Source organism: Aquarana catesbeiana, unplaced genomic scaffold, assembly GCF_042186555.1.
Source record: "Aquarana catesbeiana isolate 2022-GZ unplaced genomic scaffold, ASM4218655v1 unanchor233, whole genome shotgun sequence".
Classification (NCBI taxonomy): Eukaryota; Metazoa; Chordata; class Amphibia; order Anura; family Ranidae; genus Aquarana; species Aquarana catesbeiana.
This window is the reverse complement of record NW_027362661.1, coordinates 1,513,609-1,540,228: the sequence shown is the minus strand read 5'-3', so window position 1 is coordinate 1,540,228 and position 26,620 is coordinate 1,513,609. Positions and strand designations below refer to the sequence as shown.

Genomic DNA, 26,620 nt, shown 5'->3' with positions numbered 1-26,620 from the left:
GATTTGGCGGTTCTTGGGCAGGTTAAATTCCTTTTGGAGGTCTGCAAGCCGAGCACTGGCATTATATGACCGGCGGAAATGCACACAGACTTTCCTGGCCTGCCTCAGGACATCCTGTAAGCCCAGGTACCTGCCCAAGAACCGCTACACCACCAAGTTAAGGATGTGAGCCAAACAGGGCACATGGGTGTCCCTGTTGGAGGGCGGAGAGGAGGTTGGTGCCATTGTCGCAAACCACCATTCCTGCCTTAAGTTGGCCTGGCGTCAACCACCTCTGAACCTGCCTCTGCAGAGCTGACATAATCTCTGCCCCAGTGTGGCTCCTGTCCCCCAAGCACACCAGCTCAAGCACCGCATGGCATCTTTTGGCCTGCGTAGCCCCTTGAACGCCTACGGAGCACCGCTGGTTCCGAGAACAAAGCACAGGAAAAGGCTATGGAGGAAGAAGAGGAGGGGGGTGGAGGAGAGAGGTGTGTTAGAATCACTATTAGTGGTATTTTGGAGGCGTGGTGGCGGAACAATCTCCAACACTACTGCACCTTGTCCTGCATCCTTCCCAGCTGCCAGCAGAGTCACCCAATGCACCGTGAAACTTAGGTAACGTCCATGTCCATGCCTGCTGGACCATGAGTCAGCAGTAATATACACCTTACCGCTGACCGCCCTTCCATGAGAAAAAGTGGCGTTTGGGAACCTGCCACTGAGGAACCGCACATTCCACAAACTCACGGAAGGGGGCAGAGTCTACCAACTGAAAAGGTAGCAGTTGAAGTGCTAGCAATTTTGCCAAGCTAGCATTCAACCGCTAGGCATGTGGATGGCTGGGAGCGAACTTCTTTCTGCGGTGTAGCAGCTGGGGCAGGGAAATTTGCCTGGTACAATCTGACATCGGTGTACCGATAGCATATTGCCTGCAAGTACTTGGCTGTGACACACCTAATTCTACACCTTCATTCCTCTCAGTGCAGGTCTCAGAGAGGACTGAAGGTATAGTGGGGTTGGAGATCCCAGCTGATGAGGAGCTGTTCTTTGGTATGTGTCTTTTAGATACGCTTGCCAACAAACTGCATGGCAGGTCAACATATGTCTGGTCAAGCATGTGGTGCCCAAGCGGGAGATGTTTTGGCCACGCGAGATACGCTTGAGACATATGTTGCAAATAGCAGCGGTGCGATCTTATGCATTTGTCTCAAAAAAGGCCAACACCAAAGAACTTTTGGAATAACGCGCAGAGACACCAGCGCCCTGCACATGCGGAGCTCTGCGGTGTGATGCAGTCAGTGTGCTGCCCTTAGGCTGGCCCCTGGAGGGCATCCTGCCTCGTTGGTGATGTGCCTCCTCCTCCTCCCTCCTATCAGGCACCCATGTGGAGTCAGTGACCTCATCATCATCTCCCTCCTCATCACTGGAGCAAACCTGGCAGTATGCTGCAGCAGGGGGAACATGACTGCCAGATAGCCGTTCTTCTTGGGCACCCCCTCTGTCTGGGCTCACGTTACTGCCTTCCTCTAGCTGAGTACCATCATCGGAGCCTTAAAAATGCTGGGCATCCTCCTGGAGCATGTACCCAACACTGTGGTCAAACAGTTCGAGGGACTCCTCAGGAGGACATGGTGGGGCTAGGGAAGGAGTCACTGATGCCATTGAGCCGAGTGAAGAGGCTGCATTGGCAGCTGCTTTGCCAGACATAGTACCCTGAGCCTGGGTGAGAGAGGATGAGGACGGCTTGGTCATCCACTCAACCAAGTCTACCGCATGTTGCGGCTAAACACGGCCAGCTGCTGAAAAAAAGGCCAAGCGTGTCCCACGGCCACGTGCTGATGAGGATGCACCGTTTCGACGACCAGCACTGTTGCCTCTAGACACAGAGCCTGCTTGTCCTCTTTTATTGACTTGTGACTGTCTGCCTCTCCTTGTTGGCCTTCCAGACATACTATTGGCCTGCAGTGAGATGTAGCTGCACAAAACTGGGATGTATATATATAAGGATTATACTGCAGCTAGCAGAATCAACTGCCTGCCTGCCTGTAGTATTATTAGTATTAGAACACCTGCACTTGTCTTCAGGTAGCTATACTGTAGGTGCAACTGTGCAGGGTACACAGTACAGTAACTGGAAATACGTCAAGAGCCTACACAAGCACCTGGCTTTAGGTAGCTATACTGTAGGTGCAACTGTGCAGGGTACACAGTACAGTAACTGGAAATACTTCAAGAGCCTACACAAGCAACTGGCTTCAGGTAGCTATACTGTAGGTGCAACTGTGCAGGGTACACAGTACAGTAACTGGAAATACTTCAAAGAGCCTACACAAGCACCTGGCTTCAGGTAGCTATACTGTAGGTGCTACTGTGCAGGGTACACAGTACAGTAACTGGAAATACGTCAAGAGCCTACACAAGCACCTGGCTTTAGGTAGCTATACTGTAGGTGCAACTGTGCAGGGTACACAGTACAGTAACTGGAAATACTTCAAAGAGCCTACACAAGCACCTGGCTTCAGGTAGCTATACTGTAGGTGCAACTGTGCAGGGTACACAGTACAGTAACTGGAAATACGTCAAGAGCCTACACAAGCACCTGGCTTCAGGTAGCTATACTGTAGGTGCAACTGTGCAGGGTACACAGTATAGTAACTGGAAATACTGTAAAAACACCTGCCTGCCTGTCAGTATATTAGGAAGAGAAGAACAGGATCTAGCTAAACTGAATACAGTGTGTGTGTATATATATATATATATATATATATATATATATATATATATATATATATATATATACACACACACAACACCTGGGATGCATATATATATACACAATACACTGTAAGTGCAGCTGACTCGACCTGCCTACTATCTATCTTAAATCAAATTACACTATCTCTCTCTCTGTCTATCTCTCTCTCTCTCAAGCCGGAACACACTACACAGGGCTGACGTACAGGCGGCCTTATGTAGTGTGGGGCGTGTACTAAACCCCCTGAGCTATAATTGGCCAAAGCCTCCGTGGCTTTGGCCAAAGACGGCACTCTGTACACACAGCGCTGTGAGTGCACTGCGATGCCGCAGTGAATTATGGGCCGTGACGCGCCACTCGAATTTGGCGCCAACGGCCCATATCGTTCGTAATTCGGTGAAGGACCGAACACACAATGTTCGAGTCGAACATGCGTTCGACTCGAACACGAAGCTCATCCCTAATGCTTTGTAAAAGTTTGTATGTCCACTCACAAGTTGCATTTCAGATGTTGGCGAGGCACCTGCTGACTTCTTGTAACTCTTGAGAACTGCATCTGATCATAGCCTGACCAGGGAGGAGAGGCGACCAGTGCAGACAGAGAGAGGATCTATCACTGTTTAGAACTGAGTTGTCGTCCGCTGGCAATCAAAGTACCGCCTCCTGGATCAGCTCCTATGATGGACAGCATACTGGTCCAATTACCCAGCATTGGACCAGTATGCTGTCCATCATAGGAGCTGATCCAGGAGGCGGGACTTTGATTGACAGCGGCCAGCGTCTCAGCTCTAAGCAGTGATAGATAGATGCTCTCTCTGTCTGCACTGACCGGCTCTCCTCCCCGTTCAGGCTGTGATCAGATGCAGTGTGTCACGGACTGATCGCTTCTCCACTGCTTCCGCCGGCCCTGCATGTCTGCGGCGGAAGCAGTGTAGATTTTCAGCGGGCATCAGAGTGGCCAGGCAGCCCGCCCCTGGTGTCCCCCCTCTGGCAGGTGTCACCCAGGTGCGTTCTGCACCCCCGCCCCTTCCCTAGCAACGCCACTGAGTGTTACTTTGGTGATCATCCCCTGCAGAGTAGTGCAGTGTTACTATGGTGATCACGCCCCCAGGTTAGTGCAGTGTTACTATGGTGATCATCCCCCGCAAAGTAGTGCAGTGTTACTATGGTGATCACCCCCCCAAAGTAGTGCAATGTTACTATGGCGATCACCCCCCAGAGGAGTGCAGTGTTACTATGGTGATCACCCTCCAAATTAGTGCAGTGTTACTATGGTGATCACCCCCCCCCCCCCGAATAGTGCAGTGTTACTATGGTGATCACCTCTCCCAGAGTAGAGCAGTGTTACTATGGTGATCACCCCCCACCCCAGAGTAGTGCAGTTTTACTATGGTGATCACCCCCCCAGAGTAGTGCAGTGTTACTATGGTGATCACCCCCCCTAGAGTAATGCAGTGTTAATATGGTGATCACCCCCCCCAGAGTAGTGCAGTGTTACTATGGAGGTCACCCCCCCAGAGTAGTGCAGTGTTACTATGGTGATCACCCACCCAGAGTAGTGCAGTGTTACTATGGTGATCACCCCCCCCCCCAGAGTAGTGCAGTGTTACTATGGTGATCACCCCCCCAGAGTAGTGCAGTGTTACTATGGTGATCACCCCCCCCCCCCAGAGCAGTGCAGTGTTACTAGTGTTACTATGGTGATCACCCCCAGAGTAGTGCAGTGTTACTATGGTGATCACCCCCCCAGAGTAGTGCATTGTTACTATGGTGATCACCCCCCCCCCCCAGAGTAGTGCAGTGTTACTATGTGATCACCCCCCCAGAATAGTGCAGTTAATATGGTGATCACCCCCCCCTAGAGTAGTGCAGTGTTACTATGGTGGTCACCCCCCCAGAGTAGTGCAGTGTTACTATGATGATCAACCCCCCCCCCCCAGAGTAGTGCAGTGTTACTATGGTGATCACCCCCCAGAGTAGTGCAGCGTTACTATGGTGATCACCCCTCCAGAGTAGTGCAGTGTTACTATGGTGATCACCCCCCTAGAGTAGTGCAATGTTACTATGGTGATCACCCCCCGCCAGAGTAGTGCAGTGTTACTATGGTGATTACCACCCCTAGAGTAATGCAGTGTTGATCACCCCCCCAGAGTAGTGCAGTGTTACTATGGTGATCACCCCCCCAGAGTAGTGCAGTGTTACTATGGTGGTCACCCCCCCCCAGAGTAGTGCAGTGTTACTATGGTGATCACCCCCCCCCCCCAGAGTAGTGCAGTGTTACTATGGTGATCTCCCCCCCAGAGTAGTGCAGTGTTACTATGGTGATCACCCCCCTAGAGTAGTGCAATGTTACTATGGTGATCACCCCCGCCAGAGTAGTGCAGTGTTACTATGGTGATTACCACCCCTAGAGTAATGCAGTGTTGATCACCCCCCCCGAGTAGTGCAGTGTTACTATGGTGATCACCCCCCAAATTAGTGCAGTGTTACTATGGTGATCACCCCCCCCCCCCAGAGTAGTGCAGTGTTACTATGGTGATCACCTCCCCCAGAGTAGAGCAGTGTTACTATGGTGATCACCCCCACCCCAGAGTAGTGCAGTGTTACTATGGTGATCACCCCCCAGAGTAGTGCAGTGTTACTATGGTGATCACCCCCCCTAGAGTAATGCAGTGTTACTATGGTGATCACCCCCAGAGTAGTGCAGTGTTACTATGGAGGTCACTCCCCCCAGAGTAGTGCAGTGTTACTATGGTGATCACCCCCCCAGAGTAGTGCAGTGTTACTATGGTGATCTCCCCCCCCAGAATAGTGCAGTGTTACTATGGTGATCACCCCCCCCCCCCAGAGTAGTGCAGTGTTACTATGGTGATCACCCCCCCCAGAGTAGTGCAGTGTTATTATGGAGGTCACCCCCCCAGAGTAGTGCAGTGTTACTATGGTGATCACCCCCCCAGAGTAGTGCAGTGTTACTATGGTGATCCCCCCCCAGAGTAGTGCAGTGTTACTATGGTGATCACCCCCTTAGAGTAGTGCAATGTTACTATGGTGATCACCCCCCGCCAGAGTAGTGCAGTGTTACTATGGTGATTACCACCCCTAGAGTAATGCAGTGTTACTATGGTGATCACCCCCCCAGAGTAGTGCAGTGTTACCATGGTGGTCACCACCACCCCCCCCCCCCAGAGTAGTGCAGTGTTACTATGGTGACCCTGAACTGCTCAGATTAAAGTGATGATTTATAAATAAAAAATATATTTCAATAAAAAATCTTTACTTTTTTTATACACACATTTTTCCCATACTGTCCCCAGTCAGTGTCCCTAATACCCGCCACACCAGTCATAAGAACATCCGTCATTTGCTTGGGCTACGGGTCAGTTCACCCCACAAACACACCCCACATCCATTCCGGATGCATTTCTGCATTTGCGTTTTTGATGCATTTCCAGATGCTTATTTCTTCTTTTTTTCCCAGTTTTTTTTTTCTCACTGTACTGGGGTCTGGTGCATTTTTGGATGTGTTCCGGTGCATTCTGGTGTGTTTTTTATATGTTTTACCACGTTCCAGTACAGTGCAGGAAAAATGCAGCATGTTCTACTTTTTTTGTGGAACTGACCACACTGGTGTGAACTATGCCATTGGAAACCATACAACCAACTTTCCATGTGTTTTTGATGTAGAATAAAAAAAGGTTTCAGGGATTGTCTTAAAGTGGATAGAGTTGGAGATAGTTGGACAGATTGGGGTAGGGAATTCCAAAGGATGGGAGAGGCTCGGGAGAAGTCCTGGAGGCTAGTATGGGAGGAGGTGACTGCCTGTGGTGTGAACTGGCCCTTAGGGTTGGTTCAGACCACAAAAAACACTACAGATCCATTCCAGTTATGTTTCTGCATGCACATTTTTAACGTGTTCCAGTGCAATTTTGATTCATTTCTGGATGCATTCCAGATAGCAAAAATTGTAATTACACGCCCCTGTTAAACAGGGGCAGAAAAATTGGGCCTTAGGCAGTGGTGGTGGTGCCACAACACTGCAAGCCCTCACAGATACTCTTGTTGAATTCCATTTTTTTAATCACTTTACCTGTTTTTTTTAACTTATTTTGTTTTACTGTACTAGGGTCTAGTGCATTTTTGATGCATTTTTATTTTTACCATGTTCCAGTACAGTCCAGTGCAGGAAAAATGCAGCAGGTTCTATTTATTTTTTCTGGAACTGGAACGCACTGGAACCGACCACACTGGTGTGAACTATGCCATTGGAAACCATTAGGGATGGGCCGAACACCCCCCCCGGTTTGGTTCGCATCCAGAACATGCGAACGGACCGAAAGTTTGCGCGAACATTTGAACACTGTTAAAGCCTATGGGACTCAAACGTGAGAAATCAAAAGTGCGAATTTTAAAGGCTAATATGCAAGCTATGGTCCTAAAAAGGGTTTGGGGACCCGGGTCCTGCCCCAGGGGACATGTATCAATGGAAAAGAAAGTTTTACAAACTGACATTTTTCGGGAGCAGTGATTTTAATAATGCTTAAAGTGAAAAAATGAGAGTGAAATATTCCTTTACATATCGTACCTGGGGGGGGTGTCAATAGTATGCCTGTAAAGTGGCGCGTGTTTCCTGTGCTTAGAACAGTCCCTGCACAAAATGACATTTCTAAAGGAATAAAAGTCATTTAAAACTGCTTGAGGCTTGAGGTGTCCATTTATGAAGCAGTGATCAGCGGTGATCCCAAGGATCACAGTCCATAAACAGTTTATGAAACAGAGATAATTGGGGGGAGAAGTGTTTGAACTTGTTCTCCCGCCGATGATCTCCGCACACGAGAATCCTCATTGAATGACACAGTAACGGCCAGTTTATGAAGCTGCGATCTCAGTGCTTCACTTGCGACCTGTGTCAGAATTCACACTCCCAGATTCACCAGCTCAGAGGTGGAGAATCGGGGAATGAAGAGGGAATCTCGGGGGATCTGAGGGGGAAGGAGGAAGATTTTTAACTTCCTTATGCCTTGTTCAGACCCCCCAACACTGTAAGCATGTCCCCCTGTCATATTTATGTGTATACATATATATATATATATATATATATATATATATATATATATATATATATATATATATATATATATATATATATATATAATGTGTGTATGTATATATATATATATATAATGTGTGTATATATATATATATATATATATATATATATATATATATATATATAATATGTAGGGGGACTCGTTATTTTATTAACATTAACCACGCCGTCTGTCAGTGTGTTGAGCTGTGATAATTTATCACTGCTTAATAGACTGACATCTCTGTGTTTCAGGGAATTTCTGGTACTGTAATCTCGTAAAGTCTCACGAGATTTCAGTAACAGGGGGCGTTAGAAGCATGTTTGAAACGTTTGTAGATCGCTTCACTCCTCCAAAGGTGAAGCGATCTACTCCGCTTCATAAACTGGCACACAGAGGAGAACGATCTCCACTGTGAATGCCGGAGAATGAAGTAGTGAATAGATTTCACTGCTTCATAAAAGGACACCTCTATGTAATGTCGGGTCCCGGCAATATGGATTAAAATCAGTGAGAGAAACGGCATGGGTACCCCCCCAGCCCATTACCAGGCCCTTTGGGTCTTGTATGGATAATAAGGGGAACCCCGCACCCAAATTAATAAAAGAAAAGGCGTTGGGCCCCCAGGCCCTATATACTCTGAACAGCAGTATACAGGCGGTGAAAACAAGACAGGGACTGTAGGTTTGTTCTTATGTAGAATCTGTTTGTAATTTGGAACAGGTACATTTTGTAAGTGTAGCTCCAGCCAAAAAATCTATTTTAAAGCTTTTTGAAAAACATAGAGAAGGGTTATCACCCCTGTAACATTTGTTTTGCTGTCTGTACCCCTGTTCAGAAGATTTCACCTCACTTTCTGTCCCAATGACAATTGAATTTTGAAAATTTGGGGTTTTTAACCTCCCTGGCGGTATGATTATTTTGGATTTTAGGTGCTGAAAGCGGTACAATTATTTTGCATGGAAATTTGGCGTTTTATATTGTAGGCCTGTAATTCTTAACAATAACACACTTAAATCTGTCCAAACAAGAGTCTAGTAGATATCCCGGGTATGATGAAGTTTGAAACACAAAAACATAAATTATAATATAATAAATAAATATAAATAATTAAGAAAAAAATAATATAATGATAATAAAATAAATTTCCCCACGATTCACTATCGCTCAATTCTGCAAGTGTTTTAATTTACTATCGCTGCTTTCTAGCTGGTCTAAAGCCACTTTTAACATAAAGGGACATTTTTTGGTTGCTATGGACAATCTCCAGTTTCCAGGCAGAAAGAACAGTATATATAACATAAAACTGCATGCAGGGCATGGGCCAAAGCACTGGGGACAAAAGGGGTGTGAAATAATTTCATACAGTACTGTAATCTGTTATGGTTTGTAAATCTTTTTGAATTTGCCGACAGGCTCCGCCCCCGAGCGTCGCGATGCTCGCAGGGAACGGAGCCTGGCATGGAGAGGCTTCGGAGGAGACAGAGCCCACGGACACTGCGGGGGACATCGCAGGATCCTGAGGACAAGGTAAGTAACGCCGCACCAGGATCCTGCAATGTAATCCCGAGTGTGGCTCGGGTTTCCGCTAATGGGACTGAAATTTAACCCCGAGCCACACTCGGGATTACCGTCAGGGAGGCTACGTGAAACAAGGATTGGTGATAAATCAGTGGAGGAGACACCTTTTTCCCATATTAACTCTTACAGGAGACAATCCTGTAATCCTTCCTAGGGGTAGATTTCCTCTCGCTTCCTGTTGTCTCCCTCCGTTCGTAAGTCGGATTTTTGAAAATAGGGGACTGCCTGCCCTATACACTCTGCGGAAAATTGGGCCTTAGGTGTTGGTGGTACCAGAACACTGTAAGCCCTCACAGTTACTCTTGCTGGGCGCTGGAACAGGCCCTCCTGTGAAATAATATATCAAGAATTGTAATTACATGTCACTGTTAAACAGGGGCAGACAAATTGGGCCTTAGGCGGTGGTGGTGGCACAACACTGTAAAGCCTCACAGATACTTTTGTTGAGCGCAGGAACAGGCGCTGCCATGAAATATTAGATGAAAAATTGTAATTTCACACCTCTGTTAAACAGGGGCAGAAAAATTGGGCCTTAGGCGGTGGTGCCACAACACTGCAAGCCCTCACAGATACTCTTGTTGAGCTCAGGAATGATCCCTGCTGCAAAATATTATAGCAAAAATTGTAATTACACGCCCCTGTTAAACAGGGGCAGAAAAATTGGGCCTTAGGCAGTGGTGGTGGTGCCACAACACTGTAAGCCCTCACAGATACTCTTGTTGAGCTCAGGAACAAGCCCTGCTGCAAAATATTACAGCAAAAATTGTATTTACATGCCCCTGTTAAATAGGGGCAGAAAAATTGGGCCTTAGCCACTGGAGTTGGTGCCCAGAACCAAAAATGTTCTTAGAAGCTATCAGCATGAACATTAAGGAGGAATATGATAGTCACTCAGCATAACAGGATAGTCACTCAGCATCAGCATAGGCAGTCTTCAAGGGATCTCACAGTCATAAAAAAAATTAGTCAGTTACATCAGCATCAGGTGCTTGGTAGCTGGTGATCCAATACAGATTAATTTCTATGAAGGTGAGCCGATCAACCGTGTCGGTGGACAGGCGCACTCTGTGATCGCTTACAAAGCCTCCAGCAGCACTGAATGTGCGTTCGTAAAGAATGCTGGATGCAGGACAGGCCAGTAGCTCAATTGCATACTGTGCAAGCTCTGGCCAGTGATCCATCCTCAAGACCCAGTAACCCAGTGGATTTTCAGTTGGAAAGGTCTCCAAGTCTGATCTTGCCCCTAGGTATTCCTGCACCATGTACAACAGACGCTGGAGATGGTTGCTGGAACCGATCAGACCTTGGGGCTGCGGACTAAAAAATTGTCTGAACGCATCGGTCAGATGGCCACCTTCTCCACCGCTCCTTCTGTGACTGACCGAAGCCTCAGCAACACGTTGTCCAGGAGGACCAGGAAATTGTAACCTCCTAGGCTCTGGAAACACATTGCACAAACCTTTCTGCAAGGCCTCCCGAAGATGTTTCATCTTCTGCTCCCTTTGCGACAGATGGATAAGTTCTGCCACCTTAACCTCGTAACGTGGATCAAGGGTTGCCAGCCAGTACTGATCCCTCTCCTTGATACCACGAATCCGAGGGTCCTTTCGCAGGCTTTGCAGGATCAGGGAGGCCATGCAGCGTAGGTTTGCTGAGGCATTTGGTCCAGAGTCCTCTGGGTCACTAAGGACGACCTGATCCGCAGCCACCTCCTGCCAGCCACGTACAAGTCCATGGGTTTCTGGGGCCTGAAAACGATCCCTTGAAGACTGCTGCTGATGCTAAGTGCCAGGCTCCACCTCCATGCTGACACAATCCTCCTCTTCCTGTGTGATAGGCGGGCCTGCAGGAATACTGTCTGGATAAAGGGGGCCTTGAGAGGTAAGGAAATCCTCCTCTTCCTCCCTCTGTTCTGCCTCAAGTGCCCTGTCCATTATTCCACGCAGCGTGAGCTCCAACAGGTGGACAAGAGGGACAGTATCACTGATACATGCACTGTCACCATCCTCGTGGCCTCCTCAAATGGTGACAGGACAGTGCATGCATCTTTGATCATGAGCCACTGGCGTGACGAAAAAAATCCAAGCTCCCCTGACCCTGTCCTGGTGCCATACTCACACAGGTATTCATTGATGGCCCTCTGCTGCGTGTGCAACCGCTGCAGCATTGCCAATAGGGATGAGCCGAACACCCCCCTGTTCGGTTCGCACCAGAACATGCGAACAGGAAAAAAGTTCGTTCGAACACGCGAACACCGTTAAAGTCTATGGGACACGAACATGAATAATCAAAAGTGCTAATTTTAAAGGCTAATATGCAAGTTATTGTACTAAAAAGTGTTTGGGGACCTGGGTCCTGCCCCAGGGGACATGGATCAATGCAAAAAAAAGTTTTAAAAACGGCCGTTTTTTCAGGAGCAGTGATTTTAATAATGCTTAAAGTCAAACAATAAAAGTGTAATATCCCTTTAAATTTCGTACCTGGGGGGTGTCTATAGTATGCCTGTAAAGGGGCGCATGTTTCCTGTGTTTAGAACAGTCTGACAGCAAAATGACATTTTGAAGGAAAAAACTCATTTAAAACTACCCGCGGCTATTGCATTGCCGACAATACACATAGAAGTTCATTGATAAAAACGGCATGGGAATTCCCCAAAGGGGAACCCCGAACCAAAATTAAAAAAAAAAATGACGTGGGAGTCCCCCTAAATTCCATACCAGGCCCTTCAGGTCTGGTATGGATTTTAAGGGGAACCCCGCGCCAAAAAAAAAAAAAAAAAAACCGGCGTGGGGTCCCCCCAAAAATCCATACCAGACCCTTATCCGAGCACGCAACCTGGCAGGCCGCAGGAAAAGAGGGGGGGACGAGAGTGCGGCCCCCCCCTCCTGAACCGTACCAGGCCACATGCCCTCAACATTGGGAGGGTGCTTTGGGGTAGCCCCCCAAAACACCTTGTCCCCATGTTGATGAGGACAAGGGCCTCATCCCCACAACCCTGGCCGGTGGTTGTGGGGGTCTGCGGGCGGGGGGGGCTTATCGGAATCTGGAAGCCCCCTTTAACAAGAGGACCCCCAGATCCCGGCCCCCCCCTGTGTGAAATGGTAAGGGGGTACAAATGTACCCCTACCATTTCACTAAAAAACTGTCAAAAATGTTAAAAATGACAAGAGACAGTTTTTGACAATTCCTTTATTTAAATACTTCTTCTTTCTTCTATCTTCCTTCATCTTCCTTCATCTTCTGGTTCTTCTGGCTCTTCTGGTTCTTCCTCCGGTGTTCTCGTCCAGCATCTCCTCCGCGGCGTCTTCTATCTTCTTCTCCTCGGGCCGCTCCACACCCATGGCATGGGGGGAGGCTCCCGCTCTTCTCTTCATCTTCTTCTTTTCTTCTCTTCTTCATTTTCTTCTCCGGGCCGCTCCGCACCCATGCTGGCATGGAGGGAGGCTCCCGCTGTGTGACGGCGCTCCTCGTCTGACAGTTCTTAAATAACGGGGGGCGGGGCCACCCGGTGACCCCGCCCCCCTCTGACGCACGGGACATGACGGGACTTCCCTGTGGCATTCCCCGTGACGTCACAGGGAAGTCCCGTCAAGTCACCGTGCGTCAGAGGGGGTCGGGGTCACCGGGTGGCCCCGCCCCCCATTATTTAAGAACTGTCAGACGAGGAGACGCCGTCACACAGTGGGAGCCTCCCTCCATGCCAGCATGGGTGCGGAGCGGCCCGGAGAAGAAAATGAAGAAGAGAAGAAAAGAAGAAGAGAAGAAGAGAAGAAGATGAAGAAGAAGAGAAGAGCGGGAGCCTCCCCCCATGCCATGGGTGCGGAGCGGCCCGAGGAGAAGAAGATAGAAGACGCCGCGGAGGAGATGCTGGACGAGAACGCCGGAGGAAGAACCAGAAGAGCCAGAAGAACCAGAAGATGAAGGAAGATAGAAGAAAGAAGAAGTATTTAAATAAAGGAATTGTCAAAAACTGTCTCTTGTCATTTTTAACATTTTTGACAGTTTTTTAGTGAAATGGTAGGGGTAAGTACCCCCTTACCATTTCACACAGGGGGGGCCGGGATCTGGGGGTCCCCTTGTTAAAGGGGGCTTCCAGATTCCGATAAGCCCCCCGCCCGCAGACCCCCACAACCACCGGCCAGGGTTGTGGGGATGAGGCCCTTGTCCTCATCAACATGGGGACAAGGTGTTTTGGGGGGCTACCCCAAAGCACCCTCCCAATGTTGAGGGCATGTGGCCTGGTACGGTTCAGGAGGGGGGGGCCGCACTCTCGTCCCCCCCTCTTTTCCTACGGCCTGCCAGGTTGCGTGCTCGGATAAGGGTCTGGTATGGATTTTTGGGGGGACCCCACGCCGTTTTTTTTTTTTTTTTTGGCGCAGGGTTCCCCATAAAATCCATACCAGACCTGAAGGATCTGGTATGGAATTTAGGGGGACTCCCACCTCATTTTTTTTTTTTAATTTTGGTTCGGGGTTCCCCTTTGGGGAATTCCCATGCCGTTTTTATCAATGAACTTCTATGTGTATTGTCGGCAATGCAATAGCCGCGGGTAGTTTTAAATGAGTTTTTTCCTTCAAAATATCATTTTGCTATCAGACTGTTCTAAACACAGGAAACATGCGCCCCTTTACAGGCATACTATAGACACCCCCCAGGTACGAAATTTAAAGGGATATTACACTTTTATTGTTTGACTTTAAGCATTATTAAAATCACTGCTCCTGAAAAAACGGCCGTTTTTAAAACTTTTTTTTGCATTGATCCATGTCCCCTGGGGCAGGACCTGGGTCCCCAAACACTTTTTATGACAATATCTTGCATATTAGCCTTTAAAATTAGCACTTTTGATTTCTCCCATAGACTTTTAAAGGGTGTTCCGCGGCATTCGAATTTGCCGTGAACACCCCAAATTGTTCGCTGTTCGGCGAACTTGCGAACAGCCAATGTTCGAGTCGAACATGAGTTCGACTCAAACTCGAAGCTCATCCCTAATTGCCAACGTTGAGTTCCACCTGGTGGGCATGTCACAGATGAGGCGGTTCTTGGGCAGGTTGTATTCCTTTTGGAGGTCAGCCAGCCGAGCACTGGCATTATATGACCAGCGGAAATGCCCACGGACTTTCCTGGCCTGCCTCAGGAGATCCTGTAAGCCCGGGTACATGCACAAGAACTGCTGCACCACCAAATTAAGGATGTGAGCCAAACAGGGAACATGGGTGAAGTGTCCCTGTCAGAGGGCAGAGAGGAGGTTGGTGCCATTGTCGCAAACCACCATTCCTGGCTGAAGCTGGCATGGCATCAACCATCTCTGAGCCTGCCCCTGCAGAGCTGCCAGAATCTCTGCCCCAGTGTGGCTCCTGTCCTCTAAGCAGACCAACTCAAGCACCGCATGGCATCTTTTTGCCCGAGTGCTTGCATAGCCCCTAGAACGCCTACGGAGCACCGCTGGTTCCGAGGACAAATCTGCACAGGAAGAGGCCATAGAGGAAGAAGAGGAGGGGGTGGAGGAGAGAGGTGTGGCAGAATCACCACTACCAGCATTTTGGAGGCGTGGTGGCAAAACAAGCTCCAACAATACTTCACCCTGTCCTTCCCAGCTGCCAGCAGGGTTACCCAGTGCACTGTGAAAGAAAGGTAATGTCCCTGTACATGCCTGCTGGACCATGAGTCAGCGGTATTATGCACCTTACCACTGACCGTCCAACGAGGCCAAGACTTTGCCTTCCACATGTCGGTAGAGAGCCGGTATGGCCTTCCGAGAAAAAAATTGGCGTTTGGGAACCTGCCACTGAGTTACCGCACATTCCACACATTCTCGAAAGGGGGAAGAGTCTACCAGCTGAAAAGGCAGCAGTTGGAGTGCTAGCAATTTAGCCAAACTAGCATTCAGCTGCTGAGCATGTGGATTCCTGGGACCAAATTTCTTTCGCCGGTTTAGCAACTGGGGTAGGGAAATTTGCCTGCTACAATCGGATGTTGGTGTACCACTAGTAGATTGCCCGCAAGTGCTTTGGACACCTAATTCTACACCTTCATTCCTCTCAGTGCAGGTCTCTGAGAGGACTGAAGTTATAGCGGGGTTGGAGATCCCAGCTGATGAGGAGCAAGGAGAGGTCCACCTTGTTCTTTGGTGTGGGTCTTTTAAGTACTGTTGCCAACGGACTGTATGGGAGCTCGACATATATCTGGTCAAGCATGTGGTGCCCAAGCGGCTGCTGTTTTGGCCACGCTTAATACACTTCAGACATATGTTGCAAACAGCAACGGTGTGATCTGCTGCACACGTCTCAAAAAAGGCCCACACCAAAGAACTTTTGGAAAAACGCGCAGAGTTCTGCGCATGCGGAGCTCTGCGGTGTGATACAGTCGGTTGCCTGCCCTTAAGCTGGCCCCTGGAGGGCATCCTGCCTCGTTGGAGATGTGCCTCCTTCTCTATCTGGCACCCACGTAGATTCAGTGACCTCATCATCCCCTCCCTCCTCGCCACTGGCGCAAACCTGGCAGTATGCTGCAGCTGGGGGAACATGACTGCCAGTTTCTTGTCCTTCTTGGGCACCCCCTCTCTCTGGGCTCACGTTACTGCCTTCATCCTCAACCTGGGTACCATCATTAGAGCCTTCAAAATGCTGCGCATCCTCCAGCATGTACCCTACACTTTGGTGGAACCATTCGGGGGACTCCTCAGGGCATGAAGGAGTGACTGATGACATTGAGCCGATGGTAGAGGTTGCTTTGGCAGCTGCGTTGACAAAGTACCCTGTGCCTGGGTGACAGAGGATGAGGACGGCTTGGTCATCTACTCTACTAACTCTTCTGCATGTTGTGGCTCAATATGGTCAGCTGCCGAAAAAAAGGACAAGCATGCCCCACGGCCACGTGCTGAGGATGCACCATGTCCATGACCAGCACTGTTGGCTGTAGACACAGAGCCTGCTTGCCCTTTTTTAGAGGCCTGTGAGCGTCTGCCTCTCCTTGGTGGCCTTCCAGACATACTGTACAATTAGATTAGCAAAACAACGCCTGAAGTTTACTAAAAACAGTACACCAGGAATGGCCCACAGTCAGACGGCTATATATATCTCCACTGTATCCAGTTAGCTAGATCTCACTGCAGACTGTTCCTGCTGTACTGTTTCTATTTCTAATCAGTTGATTCAGTTAGCTGCAGTGTATTTCATATATATATATATATATATATATATATATATATATATATATATATATATATTTACAGGCTTGTAAATATATATAGTCTAGCCAAGCCTATAGATGACAGTAGGCCATTCCTTGAGTGCGTGTTCAAAGACACTTTCAGGCAGGTAACTCAGTGAGGTGCAGTTCATAAAATATATATCCACTGCAATGTAGTCCAGCCAAGCCTATACATATATATATATATATATATATATATATATATGAAATACACTGCAGCTAACTGAATCAACTGCCTGTCTAAAGTAGATTAGAAATAGTACAGCAGGAACAGTCTGCAGTGAGATCTAGCTAAACTGGATCAACTGCCTGCCTGAAGTAGATTAGAAACAGTACAGCATGAATGGTCTGCAGTGAGATCTAGCTAAACTGGATCAACTGCCTGCCTGAAGTAGATTAGAAATAGTACAGCAGAATCGGTCTGCAGTGAGATCTAGCTAACTGAATAAACTGCCTGCTCAAAGTAAATGAAATGATACACTCTCTCTCTATCTATCTCTCTCTAATGCCAGCAACACACTACACAGGGCCGACCTGCAGGCGGCCTTATATAGTGTGGGGCGTGTACTTAACCCCCTGAGCCATAATTGGCCAAAGGCACCCTGCCTTTGGCCAATTATGGCTCTTTGATTGGCCAAAGCATGCGGGTCATAGTGCATGCTTGGCCAATCATCAGCCAGCAAACCACTGCGATGACGCAGTGCAGTATGGGCCATGACGCGCTGCTTGAATTTGGTGCAAACGGCCCATAATGTTCAATCTTCGGCAAACGATCGAATAGCCGATGTTCGAGTCAAACTCATGTTCGACTCAACAGTCAGCCCGTCCCTAGAAACCATATAACATACTTTCAATGTGTTTTTCATGCAGAAAAAAACACATTGGACTGCATGTGGAGTGAACTGGCCTTTAAGGTGGAGTTCCACCCAACTTTACTACTTGATCTTAAACTAAAGACCACCCCTCATTTTTGGATATACATTTTCTTTTCTTACCTTTATGTAGTAAAAAGGTGAATTTCTGTCCCAGTCTCGCCATGGCGAGGTACGTAATTTCCTCTTCTGGCTCTGCCCCTCCTCCCCCCGCTGCCTTCTGGGACCTGTGTGTGTTCCAGAAGACAATGGGGCCATTCAGAAAGCGCCACGCGACTCGCGTATGCGCAGTAGGAAACCGGCTGTGAAGCCTGAATGCCCTACTGCTGGCTTCCCTTAGTCACAATGGCAGCGCCTGCACCCGATCTGATGGATGGATCAGCCTTGGAGGGGCCCACATCCCAGGCTCCATGGACAGGTAAGTGTCCTTATTAAACATCAGCAGCTAGTGTTCGTAGCTGCTGACTTTAAAAAAAAAAAAAAAAAAAAAACTTTTTTGAGGGTGGAACTTCGCTTTAAGGCACACTACAGCAGCTGAAAATGAAAAAAAAAAAAACTAAATGCACACATAAAGGAGACAGGCTGTGCAAATTGAGTGTGGGGGAGGGGAAATTTCTGTTAGGTAACAGTGATGTGATTAAAGTTTGTTTTAATGTAACATTGTGAGACAACTTATAGCCCACCTACACCGGACACAGCTTTATGCCTGGAAAACACACAGGACTCTAATATCATGGTTGGGATTAGAACCCATGACCCTAGTGCTGCTAGGCAGAAGTGCTAACCACTAAGCCACTTTGCTGTCCATACTATTAGAATATATAGCAGTACCATGATTTAAGAATTAATATATATAATAAGTAGATATTTAAAAAAAATTTGAATTAGACAAAGAATTGTTTGTCATATACTAGAGATATAACTATAATTTTTATATTTAACATTCTAAAAAAGTACGCATTACTCTGTAACATTTATTAAAAAATGCATTCGTTTGTAGATCATGTAAAAAGAAACTACAAAACAGGAAAGAAAATTTATATCTTTACTATCAACCACACCTCTAGGGACGACGTTTAGCATTTTCTATTACGGAAAAGTGACGATCCAGACTTAACATTTACTAAAAGGGGATCACCTAATTGATGGCAATTCTCTGTTCTCCACAAGTTGGTCATGGGTGGGTAGTGGGGTCCCCCAGGGTTCTGTGCTGGGACCAGTCCTGTTTAATTTGTTCATAAACGACCTGGAGGATGGGGCAAACAGTTCAATCTCTGTATTTGTGGATGATACTAAGCTAAGCAGGGCAATAACTTCTCCACAGGATATGGAAACCTTGCAAAAAGATCTGAACAAATTAATGGGGTGGGCGACTACATGGCAAATGAGGTTCAATGTAGAAAAATGTAAAATGCATTTCGGTGGCAAAAATTTTAATGCAATCTATACACTGGGGGGGGGGAAACCTCTGGGGGAATCTAGGATGGAAATGGACCTGGGGGTCCTAGCAGATGATAGGTTCAGCAATGGCATGCAATGCCAAGCTGCTGCTAACAAACAAAACATAATACTGGCATGCATTAAAAAGGAGATTAACTCCAGAGATAAAACGATAATTCTCCCGCTCTACAAGTCTCTGGTCCGGCCGCACCTGGAGTATGCTGTCCAGTTCTGGGCACCAGTCCTCAGGAAGGATGTACTGGAAATGGAGCGAGTACAAAGAAGGGCAACAAAGCTAATAAAGGGTCTGGGGGACATTAGTTATGAGGAAAGGTTTCGAGCACTGAACTTATTCTCTCTGGAGAAGAGACGCTTGAGAGGGGATATGATTTAAATTTACAAATACCATACTGGTGACCCTACAATAGGGATAAAACTTTTTGCGGAAGGGAGTTTAACAAGACAGGTGGCCACTCATTAAAATTAGAAGAAAAGAGGTTTAACCTTAAACTACGTAGAGGGTTCTTTACTGTAAGTGCGGCAAGGATGTGGCATTCCCTTCCACAGGCAGTGGTCTCAGCGGGGGGCATCGATAGTTTTAAAAAACTATTAGATAAGCACCTTAGCGACCACAACATATAGGGATATACAAGGTAATACTGACATATAATCACACGCATAGGTTGGACTTGATGGACTTGTGTCTTTTTTCGACCTCACCTACTATGTAACTAGTCTTAGTTGTTGCAATAAGGTGTCTACCATCTATTGCTTCTCCTAATTTTTAGTAAATGAACCCCTATGTAACTATATCTGAGGTGTATATCAGGTTGTGTGTCTTCCACACTTGGGACATTTCCTGCACTCAAGGCACTAATACACCTCGAGGGTTGTGTGGGATCTCTGATCTACAGGAAGACAGGACTTCAGTGAGGAAAAATTCCCTCACTCAGGACAGGAATACGGCTTCTCCCCCCGTATGAGATCTCTGATGTGTGTAAAGATTGGACTTCTGTGAAAAACATTTCCCGCACTGAGGACAGGAATACGGCTTCTCCCCCGTATGAGATCTCTGATGTACGTAAAGATTGGACTTACATGAAAAGCATTTCCCACACTCAGGACAGGAATGTGGCTTTTCACCTGTGTGTAATCTCTGATGGGTACGAAGACTGGACTTCCTTGAAAAAAATTGCCCACACTCAGAACAGCAATGTGGCTTGTCTTCTGTGTGAGATCACTGATGTGTGTAAAGGCGAGCCATCTCCGAAAAAGATTTTCCGCACTCGGGACAGGAATATGGCTTTTCACACATATGGAATCTCTGATGTCTGGAAAAATTGGATTTGTCTGAAAAACTTTTCCTGCATTTAGGACAGGAATATGGCTTCTCCCCCGTGTGGGACCTCTGATGTATGACAAGTTTTGCTTTTAATACAAAACATTTCCCGCACTCTGGACAAGAATAAGGCTTCTCACCTGTGTGCAGTCTTTGATGTGTGTGATAAAGGGACTTGTGTGAAAAACATTTCCCGCACTCAGAACATAAGTATGGTTTTTCCCCTGTGTGAAGCCTTTGATGTCTGACCAGATATGATTTTTGCATAAAACATTTCCCGCACTCGGAACAGGAATACGTCTTCTCACCTGTGTGCAGTCTTTGATGTGTGTGATAAACAGAGCTGTGTGAAAAACATTTCCCGCACTCAGAACAGGAGTACGGTTTTTCCCCTGTGTGAAGCCTTTGATGTCTGACCAGATGTGATTTTTGTACAAAACTTTTCCCGCACTCGGAACAGGAATACGGCTTCTCACCTGTGTGCAGTCTTTGATGTGTGTGATAAACAGACTTGTGTGAAAAACATTTCCCGCACTCAGAACAGGAGTACGGTTTTTCCCCTGTGTGAAGCCTTTGATGTCTGACCAGATGTGATTTTTGTATAAAAGTTTTCCCACACTCAGGACAAGAATACGGCTTCTCGCCTGTGTGAGTTCTTTTATGCCTATTAAGTTTGGATACAGAAGGGAAACCCTTCCCGCACTCAGTACAGGAAAACCTCTTATCTGTTGGAAGGACGGAACCGTCCCTCACAGTCTGAGGTTCCTCAGGATAAGAGGAATACGATGGTCCATCTACACTGTGTGGTGCCGGATGGACATTTGAGGTAGCCGGGTTTTCTCCTGGACTATGCTGTGTGATGTCTTTATCTTGTACTTTACAGTCTGGAGACAAAGTGAGACAATCCTCTGAGGTTTTCCTCATCTCCCGTCCATCTACTAAAATAGAAATAAAAAGATTATTACTAGACATGAGCAGATTGGTTCCCCTAAACCAGGACTCCGCCCACATCAGACAGCTTTGTCTCTGAGGATCTTACAAATCCACTGTCAAGGTAACTAGTAATTGGGTCCTCTGATCTCCTACCGGTTCATTTCTTTATTCATGGACCTTAGTCAGAGAGTGAGGAAACAATGAGAACTGTCTTTTATAGAAGTGACAGTATTGAGGGGATTATAGGACGAGTGTCCCCACCCCCTCTATCACTCATTGCCATCTTCCCAACACAAGAAAGTACTGCACTTCCTTATTTAGTCCATGATTTAGTCATGAATAACAGTGGGGCTGAGCCCCCCAAGAGGTCAGAGAGTGAGGATGGGGGGAGAACAACCAAGATGGAGACTGGACTGATCCTGAAGACCACCATCATTGGGTTGACTCCTCCCTCATTATCACTTTCTGTTTAAGCTTTCAAAGTTTGAGGATGTTATCACATTATTATCAACATGTAAAAGTCTGTCCTTCAAGCAAATCATCAGATATAAAATGTCCAGCTGGTAGAAAATGGGTGTAACAAAGGAGAATACATATTAAGTGTATATATAGCAGTGGGTAGAGGGGAGAGAGAGCAGAAATCGGGACTATGTAATGTACAACATATTATATAAGATACAACAGATAGGACTATACAGTATCAGAATTATGTAATGTATAACAGAGTATATAGTGCAGGGGTCAGGAGCATGCATTGTACAATATAGAGTATATAGTGCAGGGGTCAGGAGTATTTACTGTACATCATAGAGTATATAGTGCAGGGGTCAGGAGCAGTGGCGGTGCGTTCCCCCCCCCCCCCCCCCCCCCGTGTATAATGGATAGATTCATGCATTGCATAAATCTAACCATGGTCGCGGCCGCCACCATCCCCAATTCGGGTGTCCGGCCCCTTTTCGGATGCCGGGTTCCTGAATTGCACCATAGGCTCTAATAGGCTTCAAAAAAGGTGCACTCGTGACCCAAAGCATTGCACTACGAGCCTACCCAGGTTTCTTAGAAAAGCGAATGAATATTCACTTTCCTAACACCGAACCGCCTCTCCGCCAATCAGGTGCGCGGGTCTGTTACCCGTCACCTGATTGGCTGAAAGGACAGGTGCTACGATTGGACTCCTATTGGGAGGAGGGGAGGAAACGCACGGAGGACACAGGAGTCGCTGCACAGGAGCTCTCTGACCCGCTGCAAAGTCCCACCACTCGCCTACCCACATGCCTACCTGGCTCGTCGCCAAGACAGGGTAAGTGCCGGGCAGACGGCGAGCGGGCGGGGGGGGGGTCACAGTGGCACTATTTGATGGGGCACAGTGACAGCGTTTGATGGGGCACAGTGGCTGCGTTTGATGGGGCACTGTGGCTGCGTTTGATGGGGCACTGTGGCTGCGTTTGATGGGGCACTGTGGCTGCGTTTGATGGGGCACTGTGGCTGCGTTTGATGGGGCACTGTGGCTTCGTTTGATGGGGCACTGTGGCTGCGTTTGATGGGGCACTGTGGCTGCGTTTGATGGGGCACTGTGGCTGCGTTTGGTGGGGCACAGTGGCTGCATTTGGTGGGGCACAGTGGCTGCATTTGGTGGGGCACAGTGGCTGCGTTTGGTGGGGCAGAGTGGCTGTGTTTGGTGGGGCCCAGTGGCTGCATTTGGTGGGGCACAGTGAGGCTGCAATTGATGTTTTTTTCCAGAATTTTTCAGTTTTTCTGCGCTCCCCCAAAAATTTGGAGCACCAGCCGCCACTGGTCAGGAGTATGCAATGTACAATATAGAGTATATAGTGCAGGGTTCAGGAGTATGTAATGTACAACAGAGTACATAGTCCAGGGGTCAGTAGTACGTAATGTACATCATAGAGTATACAGTGCAGGGGTCAGGATAATGTACTGTAAATATAAATTTGAGATATATATATATACCCTCCAATGGAGTGGGGACTATTATGGGTACATCAGACAAAACAAATTCCAAAAACATGGCGTATAAAGCAATATAGATGTTATTACATCCATGTTTTTAATCTGTATTATAAAAGAATGTGGCTTGTGAACATTTGTGTAAAAACATGCTGGAAAGAGAGGCTGAATTGTGACCATCTAACATGAACTTCCAGACCAACAGACTGGAGAAGAGTGAGTGGCACAGCTGAGCTACCAAAACGGCCCTGTGCTTTGCTGTTACCGGTGTTTTGGCAGCTTAACTACAGCTAATAAAAAAAGTTGGGTAATATCCGCTCTCAGATTGTAGGGCATATAAAAGATACCAGCAGCTGAAATAAATATTCTTGATTGCAATATATAAATAAATACAAAAGTCCATATGCAGCACTAAAAGTGGAAAATAAATGAAGTCCAAAAGAAATGGTGAGCAAAGATAAACGAAGGAGGTAAGACCCTCACACCAGCTTCAGTATATATTCAAACACACCACCATGGTCACACACCTCTGACGATGGCCCATAGGCTAAAATTCATCAGGTGATGCTGTAGGGACGCTAGCACGCTACAACCGTGGTTCTTTTTGAAAAGTTACCTCTTATGCCCCGTACACATGAGCGGAAATTCCACCAGCAAAAGTCCGATGAGAGCTTTTGGGCGGAAATTGCGACCGTGTGTATGCCCCATCGGACTTTTGCTGGCAGAATTCCAGCCAGCAAAAGATTGAGAGCAGGTTCTCGGTCGAAAAAAAATTCCTATCTGAAAATGCGTTCGTCTGTATGAAATTCGGAAGTGCAAAAAAATCACGCATACTCATAATCAAGTACGAGATGGAAGCGCTCGTTCTGGTAAAACTAGCGTTTGGAATGGAGATAGCACATTCGTCACGCGTAAATTTTTGGATCTTTAATGCAGCGCATTCTTTTGTTCTTTATAATGCTAGAAGAATTAATTTGTTTTGCTGCTGATATTCACACAGAGTTCTCACAAACTTATTTCTTTATTATTTCTCGTTATCTCCTGAATAATCTTTTTTGTTTTTAAAGCTAGATCTCCATAATAATGTTTAGAATTATTTTCTATAGTTATCTTTTTTTATTTATTTTTTTTAAACAAGATCTCCTGTTTTTTGATTATTTTGATATTTTTTTCTAGTGATCTCCATATTTTTTTTGTGTGCATCAAGTTTCCACAACAACATTATTATCTTGTATTTTTAAAGTTTAAGGAGGTTGGTTGTTGTCCCTTGTTAATTTGACATTGTATTTTTGAAATGTACCTGCCTACTCACAAAAAAACTGTCCTTTTTGAATAAAAACACATAGGCAAGTATTTTCATATAAAAAAATCTCCATTTATTCTGGCTCATAACAAATAAAGAGGAAGGCAACACTGGAGAAACTGCTTGAATTTGCAAAGCCTTTGTACCCCAGGGCACACATCAACTCTTTGTAAATAAAAATTGGTAGCCTGAGAGGTCCATATAATAGGGAGCACAATCTGGTCCAGGACTCCCAGAGATCAGGAACAGCAGCAGATGACATGTATGTGGTACTACAAGAGCCTGCGTCTTCTGTCTGACCAGACTAAACCCAGGCCATCACTTTGTCTTCCTTGCAGCCTTCCCTCCACGCTTCCCTGCAGCCTTCCTTGGAGGCTGTGGTTCTGGAGGTGGACTTGTGGCAGGAGGAGCAGGATGGGCGAGCGCACATAGGTGCATGTTATCACTCCTTTGGCCCCTCAACCCCTTCTGAAGGGCCTGAAAAATAATAATCTCACATATGAGGCATTGGCCCCCCTATATTTGCTGCAATTTTGCAGCTACATAGCAGCAATAGGCCTCTTCAGCATCGGGGGGGGGGGGCGGTCTCAGGGCCACATTAGCGTCCTTAATGAGGCCCAGTGCTGCCTCCTCCACGTTTCTCCCCTTCCTCACCCCTTTTTGTTTTAAGGCGGAGGGGGGGGCACCTGGGATTGGCCCAGGTTGGTCCTCGGAAGCCTCAGCTGGGGTTGAGGGAAGGGTTGAGGGAAGGGTGGATGGAAGTGTAGAGAGTGATTCCCTGGCTTCAATCTGGTCTCCCAGAAACCGCATCCTGTTGTAGTACCACAGACTGGGTACATACACATCCTTTGCTGCTGCTCCTGATTTCATGGAAGCCTGAACCTTAATAAGCTCTTTCCTATACGTGCTTCTCAAGCTACCAATTTACTTATCCACAAACTCAATGTCTGCGTCGGGGACCTGCGTCTTCACAAATTGCAGCAGTTTCTCCAGCGATGCCTTCCTAGCTGGTTTATTTCGATATAAGGGGTTTTTAACCTCCCACAAATTTCTCATATCCCTGTATCTGTCTATGAACTGGCCCATGAATTCCGGGTCTTTGAATTGTTTCATATTTGCTGCAAGACAAAACACAAGACAAAAACACTAATATCAGGCTAAACTCTCCTAATTGTATCCCAATATAGGCCCCAATCTCGAATCAGTATAGGCCACTGATGTCCCAAGTTAAAATGTTACCTTCGTTCTCACCATCGGCACTTCCTCCACTCACAGATCGTACGTACGACACACGCGTGTTAGCTTTAAATACATTGCGAATGCATGAAACTCCGTCTGCCCTGACGTTCATTTCTAGAATATTCCCCGCCCCTTTTCTTTCGTTGCAGTAGGAGAGGAACATGGCGGAGACACAACAGGAAAGCCCGGAGCCAGAAACGCCACGATCCCGCAGGAGATTTAAGGCCTCAAATATGGCCTTTGTAGATATGGTGGAGATGGTGGACATCTTGAAGAGGGCCGACTATGACGGGAAGTATGGACCTTACCAAAACCCAAATGTGAGAAATGCCAAGATCATGTTTAAATATGTGAAGAGTCTGCACAGGAATTTTGGGGGAGCAGGATCAGTACAGAAGGATCAAGAAAGTGCTTCTAAAAAGTAAGTACTTGTCGTTTGTCCCTATTATTACTTGCATGCTGCTCCAAGTGCTTTTCTTTACTGTTGTACAGTTTAAAATGGCTATTTTCATGTTCATGGGCACAGTAATCGGTCGCAGTAAACATTGTTCGTTTGTCAACTAAATACAATGTTTTTGGCAGATACAGGGTTAACTACATTTGGTCATGCTAATTTGTATTAAAAGAAGTTTAGGACATTGATGTGTTGGAAACTAGAAAGAATTGCAAACTTGATTCAGTGTAATGTAAGGAGAGGACACTCAGCAGCTGTTTACACATCTGGAATCAGGAGCACTAGTGTGGGACACAAGAACAAACTTTTTAGGGTGTCCCACACAGGTACTCCAGTGGATACTTGGGGTGTCTCCATGTGTGAAACTTGTCCAAAAAAGGTAAGTATTTCAGCTTTGGTAAGGGAAAAAAAATCATGTCTTCAGCTTGGAACTCTGCCAAAACAGACAATTGTACCCC

The 26,620-nt window shown here is 46.8% G+C and overlaps 2 protein-coding genes across 2 annotated transcripts in view; one reads left to right on the top strand and one right to left on the bottom strand.

Moving 5' to 3' along the window:
- LOC141121836 (uncharacterized) overlaps window positions 1-26,620 on the top strand; it is a 963,509-nt gene that overhangs the window by 664,807 nt on the left and 272,082 nt on the right. The gene's annotated exons all lie outside the window — the stretch shown is intronic.
- LOC141121842 (uncharacterized) overlaps window positions 1-26,620 on the bottom strand; it is a 297,848-nt gene that overhangs the window by 47,387 nt on the left and 223,841 nt on the right. Inside the window, exons 8-9 of the mRNA XM_073611580.1 lie at window positions 20,625-21,206; window positions 425-433 (exon numbers count right to left, since the gene is read on the bottom strand). Of these exons, the coding sequence (XP_073467681.1) occupies window positions 425-433; window positions 20,625-21,206 (591 nt within the window). The remainder of the gene's footprint in view (window positions 1-424; window positions 434-20,624; window positions 21,207-26,620) is intronic.